We start from the raw sequence: 20023 nt of genomic DNA on the forward strand, positions 1-20023 counted from the left end.
ATTAAACTTACAGAAAAATTGCATTTATCAAACACGATTCACAAACCCGATCTCTGCTGTAGCTGCAAAACACTACTAATACACAGTTCTAACGTAACAGTACAGAATACCGTTGTTGATCACCTGTTATTCGTTGCTTACCGACTTAGAAAATAGTAAAACAACAAAAAAACTGCATTTCGATGAATAGTAAACAATAAAGGGAAAATGTTTGCTTCATTTATTTTCGAACATTTGATGTAAATTTTTATAAAAAAAAAATACAACGTAATAAAACATGATTATGTTTATTTACAAACAAATATATTTAACAGCTTAATCTTGTTCTTTCTCAATTTATCTCATATTAAGGAACAAACATTTTGATTTTGATTTATTTTGAACTAAATAATAATACCGTACGGTATTTACTTTACAGCTAGTAAAGTAATTATACTGAATAAAAATCTGATGTTTTGGTACTTATTTCAGTTTTATTTTAGACTTTGATTATATCAAGTTTTCTCAGAATTAAATTCCTCTACAATTAATGTTTGTTGGAGATGTGTGTTTATGATATTTATTCACCAGTTTTTTTTTCAATTTAACAAGTTATTGTACATCAACTTAAAAAAAATAACATTGTTTTCGTCCCCAATTTTATGCATTTAACCTCTGAATTACCCACAAAAACTACTACAGGTACAAGTTCTGAAACCATATTTAATTACTTTATCAGGATAAAAATACATAAGAATCCACGAAATTCTTACTAAATTAACCTTTTCAAAAGTTTCAGTATGGCTTTTATTTACTCTTTATTAATCTTTAAAAAAAACATAGATTAATATTATTGTCTTTTATTAATTATCATTCAGTAGGTTGTGGTGGGTGAATTTTTTTAAATATACATATTGAATAAGAGATTAAATAATACTAATAAAAAAATAAATTATAATAAAAAAATTAATTTAAAAACCATGAATTAAATTATTAAATAAATTTTCATTATAAACTTTATAATTTTTTATAAAATAGGAAAACACTTCATAATTCTCTTTTAATTTTAAAACAAGTACGTTTCAAGATTAAATTTAAAATTTATTAAAAATTTCGCTTTTATAAATAAATATAATTTATTTCTTTTTTAAAAATTTAACATAAGTTTTAATTTAAGTTCTTTAATTAAAAAATTAATTTATAAGAACAAAATAATTATTTCTTTTGATTTAAATACACCAAATTCCTTTTAAATTATATAAGATAAAACTATAAATATAAATTATAAAAAATGTAATAATAATAAAAAAATTCTTTAATTACTCTTTATAAAAAACAAAATTAATATTTAGATTATCAACTTAGATACATTTACTTTACCTACAAATACAATAAAAAATATTAAATTTTTAAATGCGTCATTAAAATAAGAAAAATAATTTATTTAAGTCTTTTAATTACTTTAGTAAATTTTATAACAATCAAATCTATAGCAATTCAATAATAAACAAAGTTTAATATTATTAAATAAATAGGTTTAACGAATATACATATTTATAATAAGTGAAATTTACTATAATTTATAAAGATATTATAATAAAGCGAACTCTTTGTAAATATTTATTATTAAGAAAGCTTTAAAGGAATCTTTCATTAGAATTATATATACTTTACTAACCATAAAGAAAAATTTAATAATTAAAAAAGATTAATAACTAAAATTACATTAATTATATATAACTACATTAAAAACTTATTTAAAAATTAATATTAAAAACCTCATTTATACATTATAAAATTAATATAAAAACTTCTTTTTATTAATACGACACGGTTGAACAGGAAAATTCAGGCGAAATCTTTCGCTATCTGTAACCTCGCTTAACGAAGCGTTTTTCGGACGCTATGTTTATAAAGGACATTTTTTCATTATTTTTTACTAGTACAAAATGTGCTGTAGAAGTGGGGGGAGAACTTCATGAATCACCCTGGTATATACAGCCGCATATGTAACTCACTCACTGATAGGGTATACAAAATTCTAACCCACTTCTAGAAGTGCTGGAAACGCCAAATTTTGCACGCACGTAGCTTTTACCTTCAAACCACCGGGAAAAGTATGAAAACGAGATATTTTTACTTTTAAACCCCTCAAAAAAATTGGCAAACTTTCGCACTTTTCACTCTTGCAGGCTTTTCTTTGAAGCCCGATAGCGGGCGAACCGTTAGAGCTAGCTCGGATCTGAGAAAAAATCGTTAATCGGGAATGGAGTGATCTACAATAAAGGTCAAGTGGATTTTTGCTCTATCTCTATTGGTTTGGCCGCAAAACGCAATTATGTGTAAAATTTTCGCAATTTTCACTTAATCATTTACCTTCCAGGCTCGATAACGGCCGAACCGTTGGTCGCAGCTCAAAACAAATTTTCAATGGGAGTTAGGAAACAGCGCGATATACAAAAAAGGTCCAGTAACATTTTGCCCTATCCTCAATGGTTTGGCCGGAAAACGCGTTTAAATGTGTCGCTTTTTTAAGTTTTTACTTCAGAATTTTGTTTCTGGGTTCTATATCAGCAGAAACTTCAAAGTTAAGGTAAATTAAAAAGCGGATTTTAATACAAAATAAGACGATCTACAAAAAAGGTACAGTGACCTTTTGCCCTATCTCTATCGGTTTGGCCAATAAATGCTAATATTTTGTAATTTTGACGTGAAAATGTTTTTACTGGAGACGATATCGGTTGACCCGTTTATCCTAGCTTAAAATTAAACACTTTATTAAATAGTCATTATTAGGATCCACAAAAAAGGTTCAGTAGCTTTTTGTTGTATACCTTTCCATACGCTCTCAATGGCAAAATCTTTTTTGTGAATTGGCAATTTTTGGGGTTTTTTATTTTTTCCGAATAGAATTGGTACAATTAATAACAGTTCCAGATTGAATTTGTATTACTTCGTAAACCAGTGACTAGTATAAGTAGCTAATAGAGCACATCGCGAATTGGCTGAGCGTTAGCAAAGGTTATTTTTAATTTTTAAAAACAGTTTATTTAATTCATATAATATATCAGATTTTGTTTCTTTTTTATAACCATACGGTACTGTATCAATCTTATTTTCTAGAACAATTATTTTATCGCCTTTCGAGCTCAGTGCTAGCTTGTTTATCCCTATATATATACAGCCGCATATGTAACTCACTCACTGATAGGGTATACGAAATTCTAACCCACTTCTAGAAGTGCTGGAAACACCAAATTTTGCACGCACGTAGCTTTTACCTTCAAAACCACCGGGAAAAGTCTGAAAACCGGATATTTTTACTTTTAAACCCCTCAAATACTGTCTTAGTGTCGGAGTTTTATTACATTTACACTAAACAATTCACAATATCTGACCAGTGCACACTTTTCCCCCCAACCTCTGTACCGGCTAAACCAAATGTCCTACTTTAAAACAAAGGACAGAATCAAAAGACAAAATTAAATTTCGGACAAGAAAGGTTCAGTAACTTTTTCTCGTATCTCCAACGGTTAAGCAACAAAACGCCCACAAACACAAAAGTTTGGTTAAAATTAAATACTCTACTTTTCACTTCCTGGCAAACCTAATCTCGGACATTAGTTATCACCAAATTCTTATTCTACTAAATTTGCTAACACGTCACTTAATGTTTCGACAAAATCCATTGTTTATTTTTACATACCACACATCATTTGGCTGAGCGTCAGCGAAGCATTACATTCCACGAGAAAGGACACAGTAGCGATCACGTAACTTGAAACCCTCAAGTTGGAATTTAACCAATAACCAAATCCTTCCTATTTTAAGCACTCACTTTGATGGCCTGGGGCACTTTACTTTCGTAAACGACTGAATAGTACGTCTACTAGAGGACATCGCGACTTGGCTGAGCGTTACCGAAGTTCAATAGTAGTTAGGGACAGAGAGAATTTTATTTTTGCTCACAAACACAACACCCTCCGAAAGAGACCCACGTGTGTCTTAACCCCCGTAACATTACCCCCCCAGAATTTTCTTGTATTACTAGACAACCTCTTGAGTAAATTAAACTCCCTGATGTCTTATCCCCCGTTAACATTAAACCCCCACCAGGGAAATTCCTGGCATGACCAAATAAACTCCTAAACAAATTAAAACCCCTACAAAACTTAAAAATACTGACATATAGTCGGTTTTTTTTATTATATTTACAGTAACAATTTACACCAGCTGACTAGTGCAGTCTTTCTCACAAGCCCTGTACTGCCTAAACCAAAGGTCGTAGCTCAAATTCGAGGACACATTCGGAAAACAAAATTAAATTTCCGACAAGAAAGGTTCACTTTTTGTCGTATCTCTAACGGTTAAGCCACAAAATGCCCTTAAAGTCAAAAATTTGGTTAAATTGGGATAAAAATCAACAAATTCTAATTCTAATTTACGGATTTAACCTGTCACCGAATTCCACTTATCCCCGAATCTTAAGCACTCATTTTGGGGGCCTGGGGGCGTAGCCCCCAGCGAGCCGAAGGCGAGTATTACACTATACACCTAAAAAATAGTACAGTACTCATGCCTAACTATACTCAAGTTAAGTGACAATTCTTATTAGATAAATATAAAAATATAACGGTCTTCAGACCAACAGTGATGTGCAGTTTTTGATTTTTCTGTTAGCCCTTTCCTTGTATTTTATTTATGTTCTTTTATCCTTATGTTTAATGGTCCTTTTGTATCGCTTATGTGTTCTCTATTTCAACTAAATGTTATACTGTACACACAGTTACTGGATTATAGTTTAATCCTTTAATGTTATATGGACGCATTGACTTACAACCTCATTATGTGGTTTAACGTCCTTTATATTTGTTTTTGTGATATTTTTCTCAAGGTTATGATAAGTTATAAAAATTACAGCGCAGGATGGCAAAATGGGTACTAGATAGACAATTTTTCTTTGATGTCTGACAGTAATAAATAAATAAAGTGTACAAAAACAATTAAATTATTATTATTATTATATTACATTTATTCTGAGTTCTATTTTGAGTATTTTTTGAGTGAAAAATCATGAAGATTTGACCTAATTTAACAAAGATAAATAAATATACTCCAGGCTTGACTAAACCTTTGTGTATTTATATTAGTTTTGCTCATGAAAATCTGAGTGGTCATTGCCATATCAAAAACAATCATGTCACATGGTTAAGTTGGTTTGTCTCCCTCAGTGCTCTAAGGAAGTCTAGACAAGGAGACATGTTTTCCCGGTCCATTTAGACTTGGTGACAAAGGTCGAGGTCAAGATCACTTTCACCTCTGATGTTCATTACATGTGAGATCCTGACAAAAAAAAGACTACGATCATCCCTTACCCATTCTGGATATCCCAACAGCTTTTAGATTTGTTGTTCAAGGTTTTGTTATTATCTTTACTTTGCATTTTCTTATCCTGTAGATCATTACATTATAGTTTACTCCCACATTTTAAATTGCTTACTGTATGAATTTGGTGAGTAATCCTATTTAAACTATTCTTTTATTTTGCAGATTGAGAAAGAAATTGAATACCAATTATTCCGACTGTATTATAATGAGAGTGACATCAAGCATTATGAAAATGAGTTGGAGAAGAAAAAAAGAGATGTAGAAAAGTTGGAGAAAAAAAAGGAAAAGGCTGAGGAACAACTGAAGGAAAAGAAAAAAGAACAGGGAAAACTAAACAAAGAACAGTCTAAAATAGAGCAAGAAATAAGAGAAGCGGTATGTTGGATTTATGGATTTTATTATGTAGTTCAATATGAGTTAATACAATAAATTCACTATCTCAAATTTGATGCTAGGTAGAGGCAAGAAGTTTAATGATTCTTTTAATCCAATGGTACCTTTCATAGGGTTAAGTACCCATATACATACTGTGTTACTCATGAATGCAAACTGTCTTAAGTAAATGTTATCTACCATTAATAATTTCTTTCAGGAAGTTGAGATTAACAAAAAACGGCCATCATTTATAAAGTCCAAGGAGCGTGTGGCACATATTCAGAAAAAGTTGAACACAGCGAAGAAATCCTTGGCAGAAGCGAGACAAGCAAATGAGGCTCACGAGCGGGACATACAGGAGTTGCAGACAGAACTGGAGGAGGTGGAAGCTCGGCGTCAGCAATATGAGGACATGGTAGCAGGCGAGAGTCAGTCTCAGGGCAGAGATGTACAATTGGAGGATGCTCAGGTAGGTCAGGTTAACAAGCATTACTTGTAATGATTTTCTTATTTTTCATTTTCCTTTTTATTACTATTATTGTTCATGTGTTATTAAAAAAATAAATGTGGGGGTTGAAAAATCTAGTTAAACAAAACAAGTTACAATTTCATAATTAGTTGGGTTTTTTTGTGTTTTTTAAAATTATTATGACTTAAATTTTAAACTGCTATATATGTAACTTTGCTAAATCGTTACTTAAAATACATGACCGCCTATTTAACAATTTTGATGAAAACACATTTTTGTGTCCAAGTGCACAGAACATTATGATGCATCCACCAGCTTATAAAAACATCAGAGTGAAAGTGCTGTTGTCGCAACTGAAACAGCACCGATCATAACTACTACCTCATTTGTAAAACTGTACCGTTTATATCCCATCAGTATATACCTGGAAGCAGTAGGTGAGTTACACAAAGAGCAAGGAAGAGTAATGGATCGAACTTGTATCCCAAACATGTGCGACAACTCTAAATTAAGATTTTGTAGTATAATTACTGAAGAGCAAATTTTGTGTAACTGTTGGAGGGTATGAGTTGGGACCAAAGGAAGATTTTCTTAGTAAGTCATGTTTTAAAAACTGATATCAAATATAGGAAAGTAGATGCAAATTTTATTAAATATGGGTACTAACGAAATAGTATGGTAGGTACCAGAATAACTACTTTAGAATATTTTAGTAATTTAGGGAAAGTACCTTCAAATAACATTTAGTTGTACAGACAAGTTATAGGTAGTGTAATAGAGTGGATTATCTTCTTTATAATGCTATTGGAAAACTAAAAATAATTTTCACTTTTAAAACCACTTAGAAATGTGCTTGCAAATATCAGATTTAGTTATAACTTTGGAAAGGAAAATTTGAAACATAACAGTTTCACCTTCTTTTTTTTGTTTGGCCTTCACCTTTACGAATCTCACGAATCCTTGCTTCAACTGAAGCCACCAACACCAAATCGTCTATAACCAAAGAAGGGTGACCAAAGCATGGATGTTGTCATGGCCATCTTAAAATTGTAGTACCCACTTACGTACTTTGCTTTCACTCATAACAGTATCACCATATATTTCGCAAATCTGTCTTTATGGATTTTTGCAGCAGGCAGGTTTCTTGCTGACAAAAGCATATCATTGAGCGAACCTCACAAGTGGTGGGTGAGTTGATAGTTTTAAACATTTTGTAAGCACAGAACAGAACCGTACAGATTAGCTACAGAGCAGAAACTGAGCATAGTTGTTCCTTAACATGCTGGTACATGACACCTGTGTTCGTTGTGGTATGCATGCGAACTACTCGTGTCTACAACAAAATAGACCTTACTTAAAAACATGCCTTGTAGTTAATTTAAAATACCAAAACAACCTTTCAGCAATTTTGTATCGATAATGTTTTTTGTTTTTGTTTTTTTTTTCATTGTAATGTACCAAATCAAAGTTTTATGCAAACTATAGACCTATAATAAATATTTTGTTTATTACTTGTAGGTAGTGGAGTACAATAGGTTGAAAGTAGAGGCTCAGAAGCAGTCAGCTCGGTACCTCCAGGAGCTGGACTCTATCAATCGAGAGCAGAAGGCAGAGCAGGACAAGCTGGACAACGAAGCCAGGGTGCGTGCAGATCTGGAGAACAAGATCAAGCAGAAGGGCCATGAGAAGGAGGAGGCACAGAAACGTGTAGATAAACTTATAGAGCACATCAGGTAACCCAAATGTTTTTATAAAAATGTTCAAAAGATTCTTGTTGTTATATATTCATGTTAACACTTATTGGTTTGCATTAAATTTATATAAAGTAAGTTATATATTATTAATTGGACATTATGAAAATAAATGTGATTGGTTAGGACGAGTGAGGCAGGCTCTAGAGGATCAGAAGCGTCTGAGGGAGGAGTTGCAGGCTGATGTTGGGACATCAAAGGGCCGGGTGCAGGAACTACAGAAAGAGCTAGAGAACGTGATGGAACAACTTGGTGATGCCAAGATTGACAAAACATGAGGACTCTCGACGCAAAAAAAAACAGGAGATAGTAGAGAACTTCAAAAAGAATTTTCCTGGAGTGGTGAGAAAATAGTGACCTATTTAAAGATAAGTTTATTTGTAACAAAAATTATCCATTTTGTGTTTGTTTGGTAATTGATTAGTGCAAGTATATAACATTGTTGGTATATTCTCAGTATGACCGGATGATCAACATGTGTCAGCCCATTAACAAGAAGTACAATGTGGCGGTAACCAAGGTACTCGGAAAATACATGGAAGCTATTGTGGTAGACACTGAGAAGACTGCCAGGAACTGCATTCAGTTCCTCAAAGAACACATGTTGGATCCTGAGACCTTCCTGCCTATTGATTACATCCAGACAAAGTCTCTCAAAGAACGACTCAGGTAACTGTTTATCTTTGCTGGGGCTGATTATTCAAACTTGATATAAATAACAAAGCCTATTTCAATCATCTAGATTAAGCCAGAGTGGTCAGATATATTTAAATCTCATACAGAATAGTTATTTATTGCTATTACAGTTATAAGCTTGCTTATAATCCATAAATGCATTTATTTGCTTTATTCAGTAAAACAAGACTAAAACGTATTCTCCGGCACAGGAGATCATGGTATAGCTCACCTCGCTCATTTATATTTTAGGCAAATAACACATAAAAACGTTCAGGCTATCGAACTCTCCCACAACACTTTTGTGAAGGTGAAGTTAGATTTTGTTTGGAATTGGCTGAACATTTTAAGAAATTAATGAACAAAATATTTTCAAACAAGAAAAAGAATCATGGAACCAAAACCTTTTCTAGTTGATAAATCTTGTTATTCCTTTGGTTTTCTTGGAGTGTGAGAATCTAAACTGTCTCAAATAGAAATGAGAATGTGACATTATATGTAACTTAATAATTTGAATCACTAATTCAATTTTTACTATTATTTTTACAATTTTTAAATATTTAGAGACTATACGATTACATAAAAAGTAATCCGAGAATGCCACTCAATTTTAAAGGAATTTTCAGAGGTTCAGAGAAATAGCTATATTTTAATAACTAAATCATATTCCTTACTTTTTACTTTAATTTCAAAGTTCATTGTATGAGCTACCAGAATATATGACTTTAAATTGGTTGTGTGCATACTGCATGAGCACACAACACATGATTGGTATTTTTGTTGTAAATTCAATAATCTTATAGTGTAGAAACTAAGCTTTACATTGATATAATACATGTTGTAAATGTTGTATTTTTACTGGAATAAAGGATTCATATGTAACAAATTACAACACAATACCTACAATGTTCTAATAACAATTGTCATGTTGTAGTATAAAATATAGTCACAATAAATAAAGCACAAGTAATTTTCATAGTTTACACAAATACAGTCTTTCTACAACACATTAGGTATCTTTTCAATCAGTGTTTTCAGCCTGAGCAACAGCTGATAGTGGCAGTAAAACACAAAAATGTTGCACTTCTTCATGTGGAGCCAAGGCCATTGGTAGCAAACAAAACACACAGACTGCTGCTAAATCAAAACTTCAATTCTTCTTGTTTTAAAACATATTAGTTTCACCCTAAAAAACATATATTGAAACAGTTTTTATTTGTCAAAACAAAAACAACTAGATTTGAGTAGCTTGCTGTTATAGAAAAACATGCTTGCAATCGCAATCAATTTTTTGATACGTCTAAAGATAACATATAAACTTGTAACAAAAACTCCACATTATTAGAAAGAGCTGCTCTTTCCAGTGACGTACATCGCAATTAAAAAAATCCTTTTGATATGATATTTTGAAGTATAGTTAGTTTTTTTATTCTTCTCGGAACTTTGCAGCTGGCGCTAACTTTTAACTATGCGAGTACTTAAGAAGTAGCTGAAGTCAAGAGCTGAGGTTTATCGGAAACTTCAATACCTTTTTGGGATAGTTTAGATCATTGGAAACAAGTAGATATCATTTTTGTATGGGTTAAAGTCTTGTTTGATGGTTAATTAAGTCATAGAAGTAAAGATGACATAGCGACTCTAAACAAGTCGCTGGTCAGTAGGAAGATTAATATCACCAAATTGAAATATTTCCCTTCCAACTAATCAAATATAATAATCAGAAACCAGTGATGTTATCAACTAGTAGCAACTTGACTTTACATTGTTGAGAAAATTAAATAATTATTTTTTTCCTGAAGATCTTTATAATTCCCCTCCTACCTTTCACTACTACCAGCAGAGAAAAGTTTGCAATAGTTTGTTTTTTGGGTACCATCGCAAATTTTGCTAATACCAGTATTTTTTAACTGAGAACTTAAATTTTATTATCTACAGCTGCCTCAACAGCCTTATTAACCTTTGTACTATCAAGACATCCCTGTGATAAAGAGAACTTTTCTCTTTTACTTTGTTTTGTTCTTAAGAAATAAAAAAAGACAAAAGTAAAAAAGAAAAAATAAATAACAAAAGTTGTGTTTCCACCTCTTGCTCTTATTACCCCTTGGAGTGTCCCTCTCATTCCAGGTATAATGTTTAATATTTTTCGTGGTGTTGTCTCACAATCTTCAATCACTGCATTTTTGAGGGATAGGAATTTAAAAATAACAGTGTTGGTCTTATCTGAAAGTAATTTAATTATTGCCCCACTATATTGAACACCAGATTATAATATTAATCTCTTTCTAGAAACAATGGAATCATTGGTATATAATTAATATAATATGTAATACTGAAGACATCAAATTATTTATAAATCTATTATGATCATATAACATACAAACTACTCCCTCTTCACGAGTTGCCCCGACATTACTATACAAGACATGGTCTCCATCTGAATAAAAAGGGCAAATCCAAAAGTCGCTGAAATAATTGCACAATCATTGATGCTTTGGCCTGAAGATCTTGAGCTTACAGAGAAGCGGGTGACTGCAGACCCAGGGCATTGGATTATTTCAATGAAACCTGTTGCAGAGATCCATCATCGATCAAGCCAAAATCTGCTTCAGAGACCGCAAGAAAAACCTCCAAAGTTTTGACAGAAGCACACACACAAAAGTGCTATCAACGTGGTGAATGCTGATATGGAAGATGTCATAGACCAAATGAGAATGGACCCAGCAGTCGCTTTCAGCCATACAATTTCCAAGGACTTTGACCATCCGAGACACATGTCAGGTGGTGTCGCTGTAATCTTCAGACGCAAGTTTGGAAGGCCACGCTATTCTGACTATGTGGATGAAAAGCTGACATTTCAGAGACGGTTAGATGAAGCCTCTGTCTACAGTCTTGTAACAAAAGCGAATTACTGCGGGAAACCTTCAATAGAAGATTATGACAGTGCCTTTTACCAACTCATTGAGGACTTTAAGAAGAAGGGCCTTAAGACATTAGTATGTTCCCCGATGGGTTGTGTGAGAGACCTGGTACAACCTGAACATTTCACCAAGAGGATCATGGAGTTCCAACAACAAACCAAGGCAGTGGTATACATCATTTTGTACAATCAGGAGTCTACAAGAGAGCTGAGAAGGGGCCTTTCTCACCCTGTTTTCCTGGAGAAACTTGGAGAACTACTCGCCAGCCAAAGTGAATCTGTGGAACAAGTGATGGCAGCACCTTGTGAGGAAGAACAAACTGTAGCGGATACCACTTTACCTACATCTGGATCTCCAGTAACTCCCCAACAACCTAATCTGAAAATAACTCCTCAATCAAGCAGCACACCTCTCCCACCAAGTCCTTTTTTTTCTAACTTCCCCTGTGATTGGACCTTCAACCTCACAAACAGATGATTCTCAAATAACTTCACAACCACCTGTAATCACTTATTCTTTAAAACCTCTCACCTTTAAACTCCTCTCAAATAATATTGACTACCCCGAGATAACCAACTCTAGATCAATTAAAGCACCTAAAATGTAAATAGCTCCTCCAAACTCATTATTAACACAGCAAAAAAAAATAGAAATACTGATCACTTTACTATATTTCATCAAAACATTCAGCACTTTAAATCACGTAAATTGACACTTGAAATTATCCTGGATGAAATTGATTCTGACATTGTCATCCTTTCGGACACAAATTACACGACTTAGAAATTATTAACTCTACCATTAACAATTATACAATCAAATCATTTTACTGTCGCAAAGTTTACCGAGGTGGAGGAGTTATGATTCTCTGTAAAGATTCAGTGTCCCCATCAATTTAGAAAAGTAGATATCCATAAAATTAAAGAACTTGTAACTGAAAAGGAATTTGAATGCTGCTCAGTTGCAGGTAAAATTTGGAAATATTCAATTATTGTAGTTGGTCTTGTATAGAACACCTGGAGCCACTTAATGACCAAGTGTTCTTAGGAAAACTTGATATTGCGCTGGGTATCTTGTGTAAAAAGTATAACAATGTTATACTTGCAGGAGATATTAATATTGACATGTTAAAGAATTCTAGGGCTTGTGATATGTTAAAAAATATTTTAACTCAGCATAGTTTTCAATATTTAGTTGATTTCCCAACAAGAGTTACATTGGAAAGCCAAAGCTCAATTGATAATGTTTTTACAAATAATATTAATAGGTCACAAGTAGCGGTGTCCTGGTGTGATAACAGAGCTATCAGATCATGATGCTCAACTGGTGGAAGTTGCTTTTTAAAACTGTCAAGCAAAAGCAGTGTGTTACACAATTAAAAAGAAAATTTACAAAACAAAATACAATCTTATTCCAAAAGAAATTAGAGGCAGAATCATGGTTGAGCTTATATCTTGCACCAGTTGATCAAAAATATGACTTATTCTACAATATATTTATTTATCATTTTAATGTATGTTTCCCATTATTAAGAACTAGAGTTTATAGGAATAAAAAATGACTGGATAAATAATGAACTTAGGAAGGATAAAGAGGAGTTAATTCACTTAAGCCAGAATATTCGAGTAACAAAAGACAGGAGCAACAAAGCAAAATATTAAATTACAAAAAAAAGATGTATCGAACAAAGGCTCAAAATTTAAAAAAAGATTTCATCAACAACAAAAATTAAGAACTCAGATAATATTTGTAAGTCTACATGGAAAGTAATAAATAATGAGACAAAACCTAATCAGGAATTTTTGAGTAAAAATTAGATTGATCACAGATGGTGAGGACACCTCTGATCCTTACAAAGTATCTGAAATTTTCAACAATTATTATATAGGTATGGTAGATGAATGTGTAATTCCAAACTTGCAAAAGGATGCAAATCCTAACAATTTACCTTTTGTCATTCAAAAATTTATCTGATAAGCGTTTCCATATAACACCAGTTGACGAAATTGAACTGGACAAAATTATAACATCGTTTAAAAATAAATATTCTGCTGGTTATGATGAAGTTCCTATGCCCATTATTAAGAATGTTAAGCATCTTTTGGTTAAGCCTTTGGCTCATGTAATTAACTCTTCTTTTGTGAGTGGCATTTTTCCCTAACAGATTAAAAATTTCTAAAATTAAAACAATATTTAAGAAAGGTAACACAACTGACCCAAGTAATTAATTACCGCCCATTGTCTATATTACCAAACATTCTCTAAAATTTATGAAAGAGTCATGTATATAAGGCTTGTTGAATTTCTTGAGAACAATAATAAATTTGATGATGAGCAGCATGGATTCCGATCTGGTAGGTCTGTTATTACTGCTGGCATTGAGTTTGTTGAATCAACACTAGATGCTATCGATAGAGGAGACCATGCCGTTGGTATCTTCATGGAACTCAGTAAAAGCATTCGATAGTGTCTGCCATAGCAGCCTTATCGGAGTTTTAAACAGCTTGGGTATATCAGGAATCGTTTTAGAGTGGTTTGTGTCATACCTAAAGGATCGAAACCAGTATGTTGAACTATCTTATATTGATGAAGGACAGCCAAATTAGCTCTGTAAAATCACAAATTAAAACTATCAAATATGGAGTGCCTCAAGGTTCTATTTTGGGGCCAATACTATTCCTGTGCTATATTAACGGTCTGCCGAAATCTGTATCTAGCATTAACAGTAGGATGTTTCTGTATGCTGATGATTCCAATCTTCTTGTTTCTCATAAATCTTTAAATGAAATTCAAAATGTATCCAATCTTAAACTTAATATCAATACTTAATTATTTTAGTAGTAAAAATCTATTGTTAAATCCCGAATAAAACAAATTTTTATTTCTTTCAAGAACTAGGCAAAACAGAAATGATGTAGTACCTTCAATTGAAGTGCTTGACACACAAATAAAAACAGGTAGACCAGACTAAGTTCCTAGGGTTAATTGTGGATAAGAACTTAACATGGGATAATCATATACAGCATATTGAAAAGAAAAATATCCTCGGGTTATTTGTTTTATATACTCTCTCAAAATACTGTGAACTTGATACCTTGAAAATGGTTTATTATTCTCATATACAGTCCCACATTTCCTTTGGCGTTGTGCTTTATGGAGCAACAAAGTGATAAAAACTTGCAAAAAATTTTGATATTACAGAAAAAAGCCATACGGATTATGCTTAAACTACACCATCAAGAATCGGTAAGACATTTATTTTCGAATTTAGGCATTCTAACAATTTACGGACTTTATATATTGGAAACGGTACTTGTAGTAAAAAAAAAGTAAATGACACATTACCAAAATTGGGGGGCTTCGCACAATTATTTAACTAGGAATCGTAATCAGCTTGCAGCTCCACATATAAATCTAAAATTACCTCAAAAAAACCAAAAGTAGCAGGTATTAAGTTTATAATAGCTTACCAGAACATATTTTAAAAATTGATAGTTTTCTTACTTTTTAAAAAAACAGTAAAACAATATCTTATAAGTAAATCTTTGTATTCTTTTGATGAGTTTTTTATAAAACTGATAGGTGGTTGTGAAATACACTGTTAAAATGAGGGAATTTATTATGTATATTTTATTATGTAAATGTATGTTATGTTATGTATGTTATAGCTTGACACCATTCGATGTTTGTATGTTTATGTAACTGTATATGTACAAATTTTGAATAAAGAAATTTTGACTTTGACATACTGGCTCAATGAAGAACCCACAAAAGGTGATGCAAAGATAATGTATTCACAAACATTGATAGAGCACACTTTAACTGTTGTGTGGTAGAGCCTTATTTATTTGACCATCCAGGGTTGTTTTTAAAGATTCCTAAACCTTTTACAATAGATAATATTAGTAGCTGTATGATAACAAAATGTGTGAGAGATGTAATTATCAAAGCAATTGTAGTTTTGATAGAAAAACTATCACAAGTAAACTGGATATAACTGAATAAATAAAAAAATAACCAAATTCATCAATTAATATAACTTGTTAAAAACACCAGCAATCTTCTGTTCCTCTTGTATGGCTTTAGTGTCTCTATGATGTCATTTAAAATATCACCTTCATCCTGCATGCATCCAGTCTCACACTTTTCCTCCATACAGAAGTGCAAGATTTATACATCCATCCTCAGTCTTGCTCCTTGAGGAAGTCTAAATCATCTTGTGTCATCTTCACATACTTCAAATCTGTTCTATAATCATCACATTTTTTAACTCGGCAAGCATACTTCCTTTGATATGTTTTTACAAATATAAACAAAAACTCAAAAGGTGTACTAAAAATGTTATCAACTCAAAACATAATGTTATAAATGATGTTACAAAACATTAAGTTGAGACAAACAGCATACAAGAGCTTCATTTTCTGCACAGAACTCCAGATAAAATAAGGGCCTAAATAAAAGAAAATTCGCTCTATTAGAACTTTTACTTATATCCTTAACATAACATATGAAATGATACAGGAACATCAAGGAGCCAAAGAATGTGAAGCTGTTGTACGATGTGCTCAACTACTCACCACCAGACATTAAACGAGTGGTACTCTTTGCTACCAACAACGCACTGGTCTGTGATACCCCAGAGGATGCCATGAAAGTCGCTTATGAGATTGAACCCCAAAACAGATATGATGTAAGTAGGTAATTATAGAAAATAGTGTACTGAAATAGTGAATAATTCAATTGATTATTTTCTAATTATTTGTAATTTTTAAACATTAAACTGTTATAAAATTGTAGAATGTAGAATCTTGGAGCATTGGAAAAAAGGTTTACCGTACTATCACTAGTATAAAAACAAATTCAACATTTTCCAATATATAATTTTTATATATTGTTATAAAATTAACTAATAATACTTGAAATAATGAAAAACAGCTGTTGATATTGCTGAAACTTGAAACTTGTAGATTTAACCCTATGCACTTGAAGGCATTATTTATAATTTGGCCTTGGAGCTCATATGGCTAGCTCTACTGGCCGCTGCCATTTTGTTGAAAGCGCGGATGAATTTTTGCCGTAATGTTATCTCAGCTCGTATGTCTAGCTGTACTGGCCAAGATGTAATACGTCCATAGCTTGTAAGGCCAGCACTACTGGCCACTAAACATAGCAGTTATTTTCTAATATTCTCTTTTTTTTATAAAGAATGGTGAGTGCTAAAATCTATCTAGCAGCTTTATTTTAAAATAATTTTTAACTAAAGCAGTAAATTTTAAATTAGCCTACAATTCTTCTCTAAACATTGACCACGCAAATAAGATGAATATATAAAATAGAGAAAAATGTAAAATAATAATACATGTCTTAGTATAACATAACTCTAAAGGCCTACTTTATAACATTTTATTTACATATCATTGTTAAAAATATACTTACAGTTAAATTTCTACTACGGCAAAACTAATGTGAGCTGTATGCAACCTTTGTGTGGCCAGTGCTGCTGGCTTTTTGAGTGCAAATGATTAATAAGAACATAAACTTAAATGTTTACATTAACACATTCACTACTTACATATAATATTGAAACTCATTATACATACAAACAATATATTACGTAGAACATACCTTATTATGAGTAATTCCAGGAACAGCAACAAAAAGAATTTCAGGCACCAAATTCCTCGGAAATGTAACATCGTATGTTGTGCCTCTAATTTGAGATGGTAGAACAAAGCAGTTAGAAAAAATGGGTCTCCTATCGGACACAACAGCAAAAGGCGGTAGATATTGATTGAAAACAGTTAGAGAAAGTATTTTTAGTCTAAAAGTCCCATTTTACTAAATTAAATCCTCATATAACTTTCATTTACATTATTTACAACATAACTCCCACCACTCTGTGAATCTTCTTAGATGCATGACACTTCCCCCCCCCCACCCCCCCCCCCCCCCACCCCCCCCCCCCCCCACCCCCCCCCCCCCCCACCCCCCCCCCCCCCCACCCCCCCCCCCCCCCACCCCCCCCCAAAATTCATGTTTCAATTTCACACGTATGATTGTTGTTGAGGAAATAGCAAATAATTTGTAAGAAAAGCTCTGAACTACCAAATTTATTTAAATCAGTTTCAAGTTTTAAGCGTTCCACCTTCAACTCATTTGTTGAAAGAGTGTTTCTTTTATATATGTGAAAAAGAACGTGAAATGGACTGACACAAGAAACAGGTGTTCTGCTCTGTTAATAAAAACTGAATTAATTGTAATAATTAAGTGTACTTATATAACATATAAAACAAATTTTATACCCCAAAGAAAAATCCAAACTTGAATAAAGTGCAGAATTCAAGTAGCAAGTATGATTTTTGAAGAAATAAACTGTTTCAATCAAACTACAATAATACATTAATTATTTAAAACATTTAAAAAAAATCGAGAAACCATCATTCTGAATGAAACTGATAGTCATAGTCATAGTCAAACTACTTTATCCCACTAATATTATAAATGCAAAAGTTTGGATATTTGGAGGTTTGTCCTCGAATCACGCTGAAACTGCTATACGGATTGTGTTGAAATTTGGAACAGGTATAGCTTTTGGTCTGAATTAACATTTAGAGTGCTTTTCACCACCCATAACACATTCATTTCACCAAATAAAGTCGCATTCAAATTGAAAAATTAGTTTGTTTACATTCGAATGTTATGATAAGAACAAAATGTATTTTGACAGCTGTTGACAGCTATATTTCGACAAACTTTCAGAAAAATCTGTTTACATTTGAATTTTATCAATAATAAGTAAACAGTGCTTGATCGGTAGTGTAATACAGATAGTAAATAGAACATTAATTAATATATAAATTTTACTCCAGATTGCACCAGTGACGAATTAAAATTATCTAATGCATTAAATACTGTTCTAAAACTAACCTTAATGAACAAAGTTATGAATGTTTTCACATAAGTTACTTTAAACTGGTGGGCTTCCTTGACATTATTGTATTACATTTTAACAATGGCTTAAACAGAGAAATGAATACTAACATACCTTAACGATTTATTCTTTCCCTGGCTACAGTCCAAAAAACAAGTGTAACATAAAACTTTAATAACAATTATTTTGGAATGTTGCATAACCTTAATAAGGATTTCCCCCTTATACCGAAAGTACATAAGAAGTAGGTAGGACTTCCCCCAGGTCGTAATAGGCTTTTCAGTCCTAGTAAACTCAACTATGTCAACACGATTTTGACCAAGTAGATTTCCGAGAACTAGATAATCAAACGTATATAAAATTTGATCGGGGCAATATGGCAAGCTAAACTGTGACATAGTAGGTAAGTAAATTTAAATGGTCTTAAGTAGGCACTATTTAACCGAAGTAGGCATCTCGGTCCTAGGTAAGTATATATATATATATTTCTTCTTCGTCAGAATAACAAGGCAAACTCTACTATAGTACTGGAAATATCTTAGACCTGAAATATATGACAAGGACTGGAAATATACGCTTTTTGACCAAAGTAAGTTTCTGTGACCTGTGTGGTCTGAGATTTGTGTTTTCTTGATCGGGATGACAAGGCAGATTCAGCTGTGACGTTATGTATATAATTAATTAGAACCAGAAATGCTCCTATACATGCCAAACATGATATAATAATTAAGTTAAACTCTGATACTATTTACCACGAACTTAAATAATATCTACCTGATGTATGCCTACTTACGTTTTAAAATTTTTATAGGACTCCCATCATATTACATCATAATTGCTTTTACTAAGTAATATAAGGACTTTGGTTCTAAGATTGCGTGCGAAGCCGTGGGTAACAGCTAGTTCTGTAATATTTACAAGGTACAAAGAATAGCATCACTACAATGAAACTAAATACTAATATTAATTTTAAAATATAAGTAAAAACAAAACAATCGTAACATCTTAACAATTTATCTTCAATTCTTCTTTAAATGAATTAATTGGTTTTTGTATTGAAATATTCCTCAAAAGAATATAGAGACAAATTAATTAAATAATCCTTGACTTCTTTTTTAAATTTTAACAGATCTGTTTCCATTATAAATTTTGTTGGTAAATTTTGTAAATATCTAACACCTCTGTAATATGTATTCTTTTTGTAAAATTCGAGATTGTGTTGATCAATATGTCTATTAAAACAGGTATTATATGTATGTTTATTGGTTTTTAGTATCGGATCAAAAAATTGTTTTACATAAATTATAGATTCAAATATGTGTAAACCATATACTGTCAGAATTCCAAGTTCAGAAAAAATATGTTTAACAGAATCTGTATATCTTAAATTTTTCATGATTCTCAAAGATTTTTTTTTTTAGGGCTAATAGCCTATCTAAATTGCTTATTGTTTCTTCTATTTCTATATATTGTTTCTATTTGTTAAATAGGAATCAAACCATGTTTGCTCCTTTCCATATATACCGAAGCTGTTTAA

The 20023-nt window shown here is 32.1% G+C and overlaps 1 protein-coding gene across 1 annotated transcript in view; it reads left to right on the forward strand.

Moving 5' to 3' along the window:
- Positions 1–16257, forward strand: part of LOC124362034 (structural maintenance of chromosomes protein 1A-like) — a 36649-nt gene extending 20392 nt beyond the window's left edge. The window contains 8 exon segments of the mRNA XM_046816223.1: positions 5530–5742; positions 5960–6211; positions 7730–7944; positions 8089–8101; positions 8103–8231; positions 8233–8304; positions 8420–8631; positions 16077–16257. Coding sequence (XP_046672179.1) covers positions 5530–5742; positions 5960–6211; positions 7730–7944; positions 8089–8101; positions 8103–8231; positions 8233–8304; positions 8420–8631; positions 16077–16257 — 1287 coding nt within the window.
- Positions 16258–20023: the final 3766 nt, after the last annotated feature.

The sequence above is a fragment of the Homalodisca vitripennis genome, chromosome 1 (genome assembly GCF_021130785.1).
Source record: "Homalodisca vitripennis isolate AUS2020 chromosome 1, UT_GWSS_2.1, whole genome shotgun sequence".
NCBI classification, from domain to species: Eukaryota; Metazoa; Arthropoda; class Insecta; order Hemiptera; family Cicadellidae; genus Homalodisca; species Homalodisca vitripennis.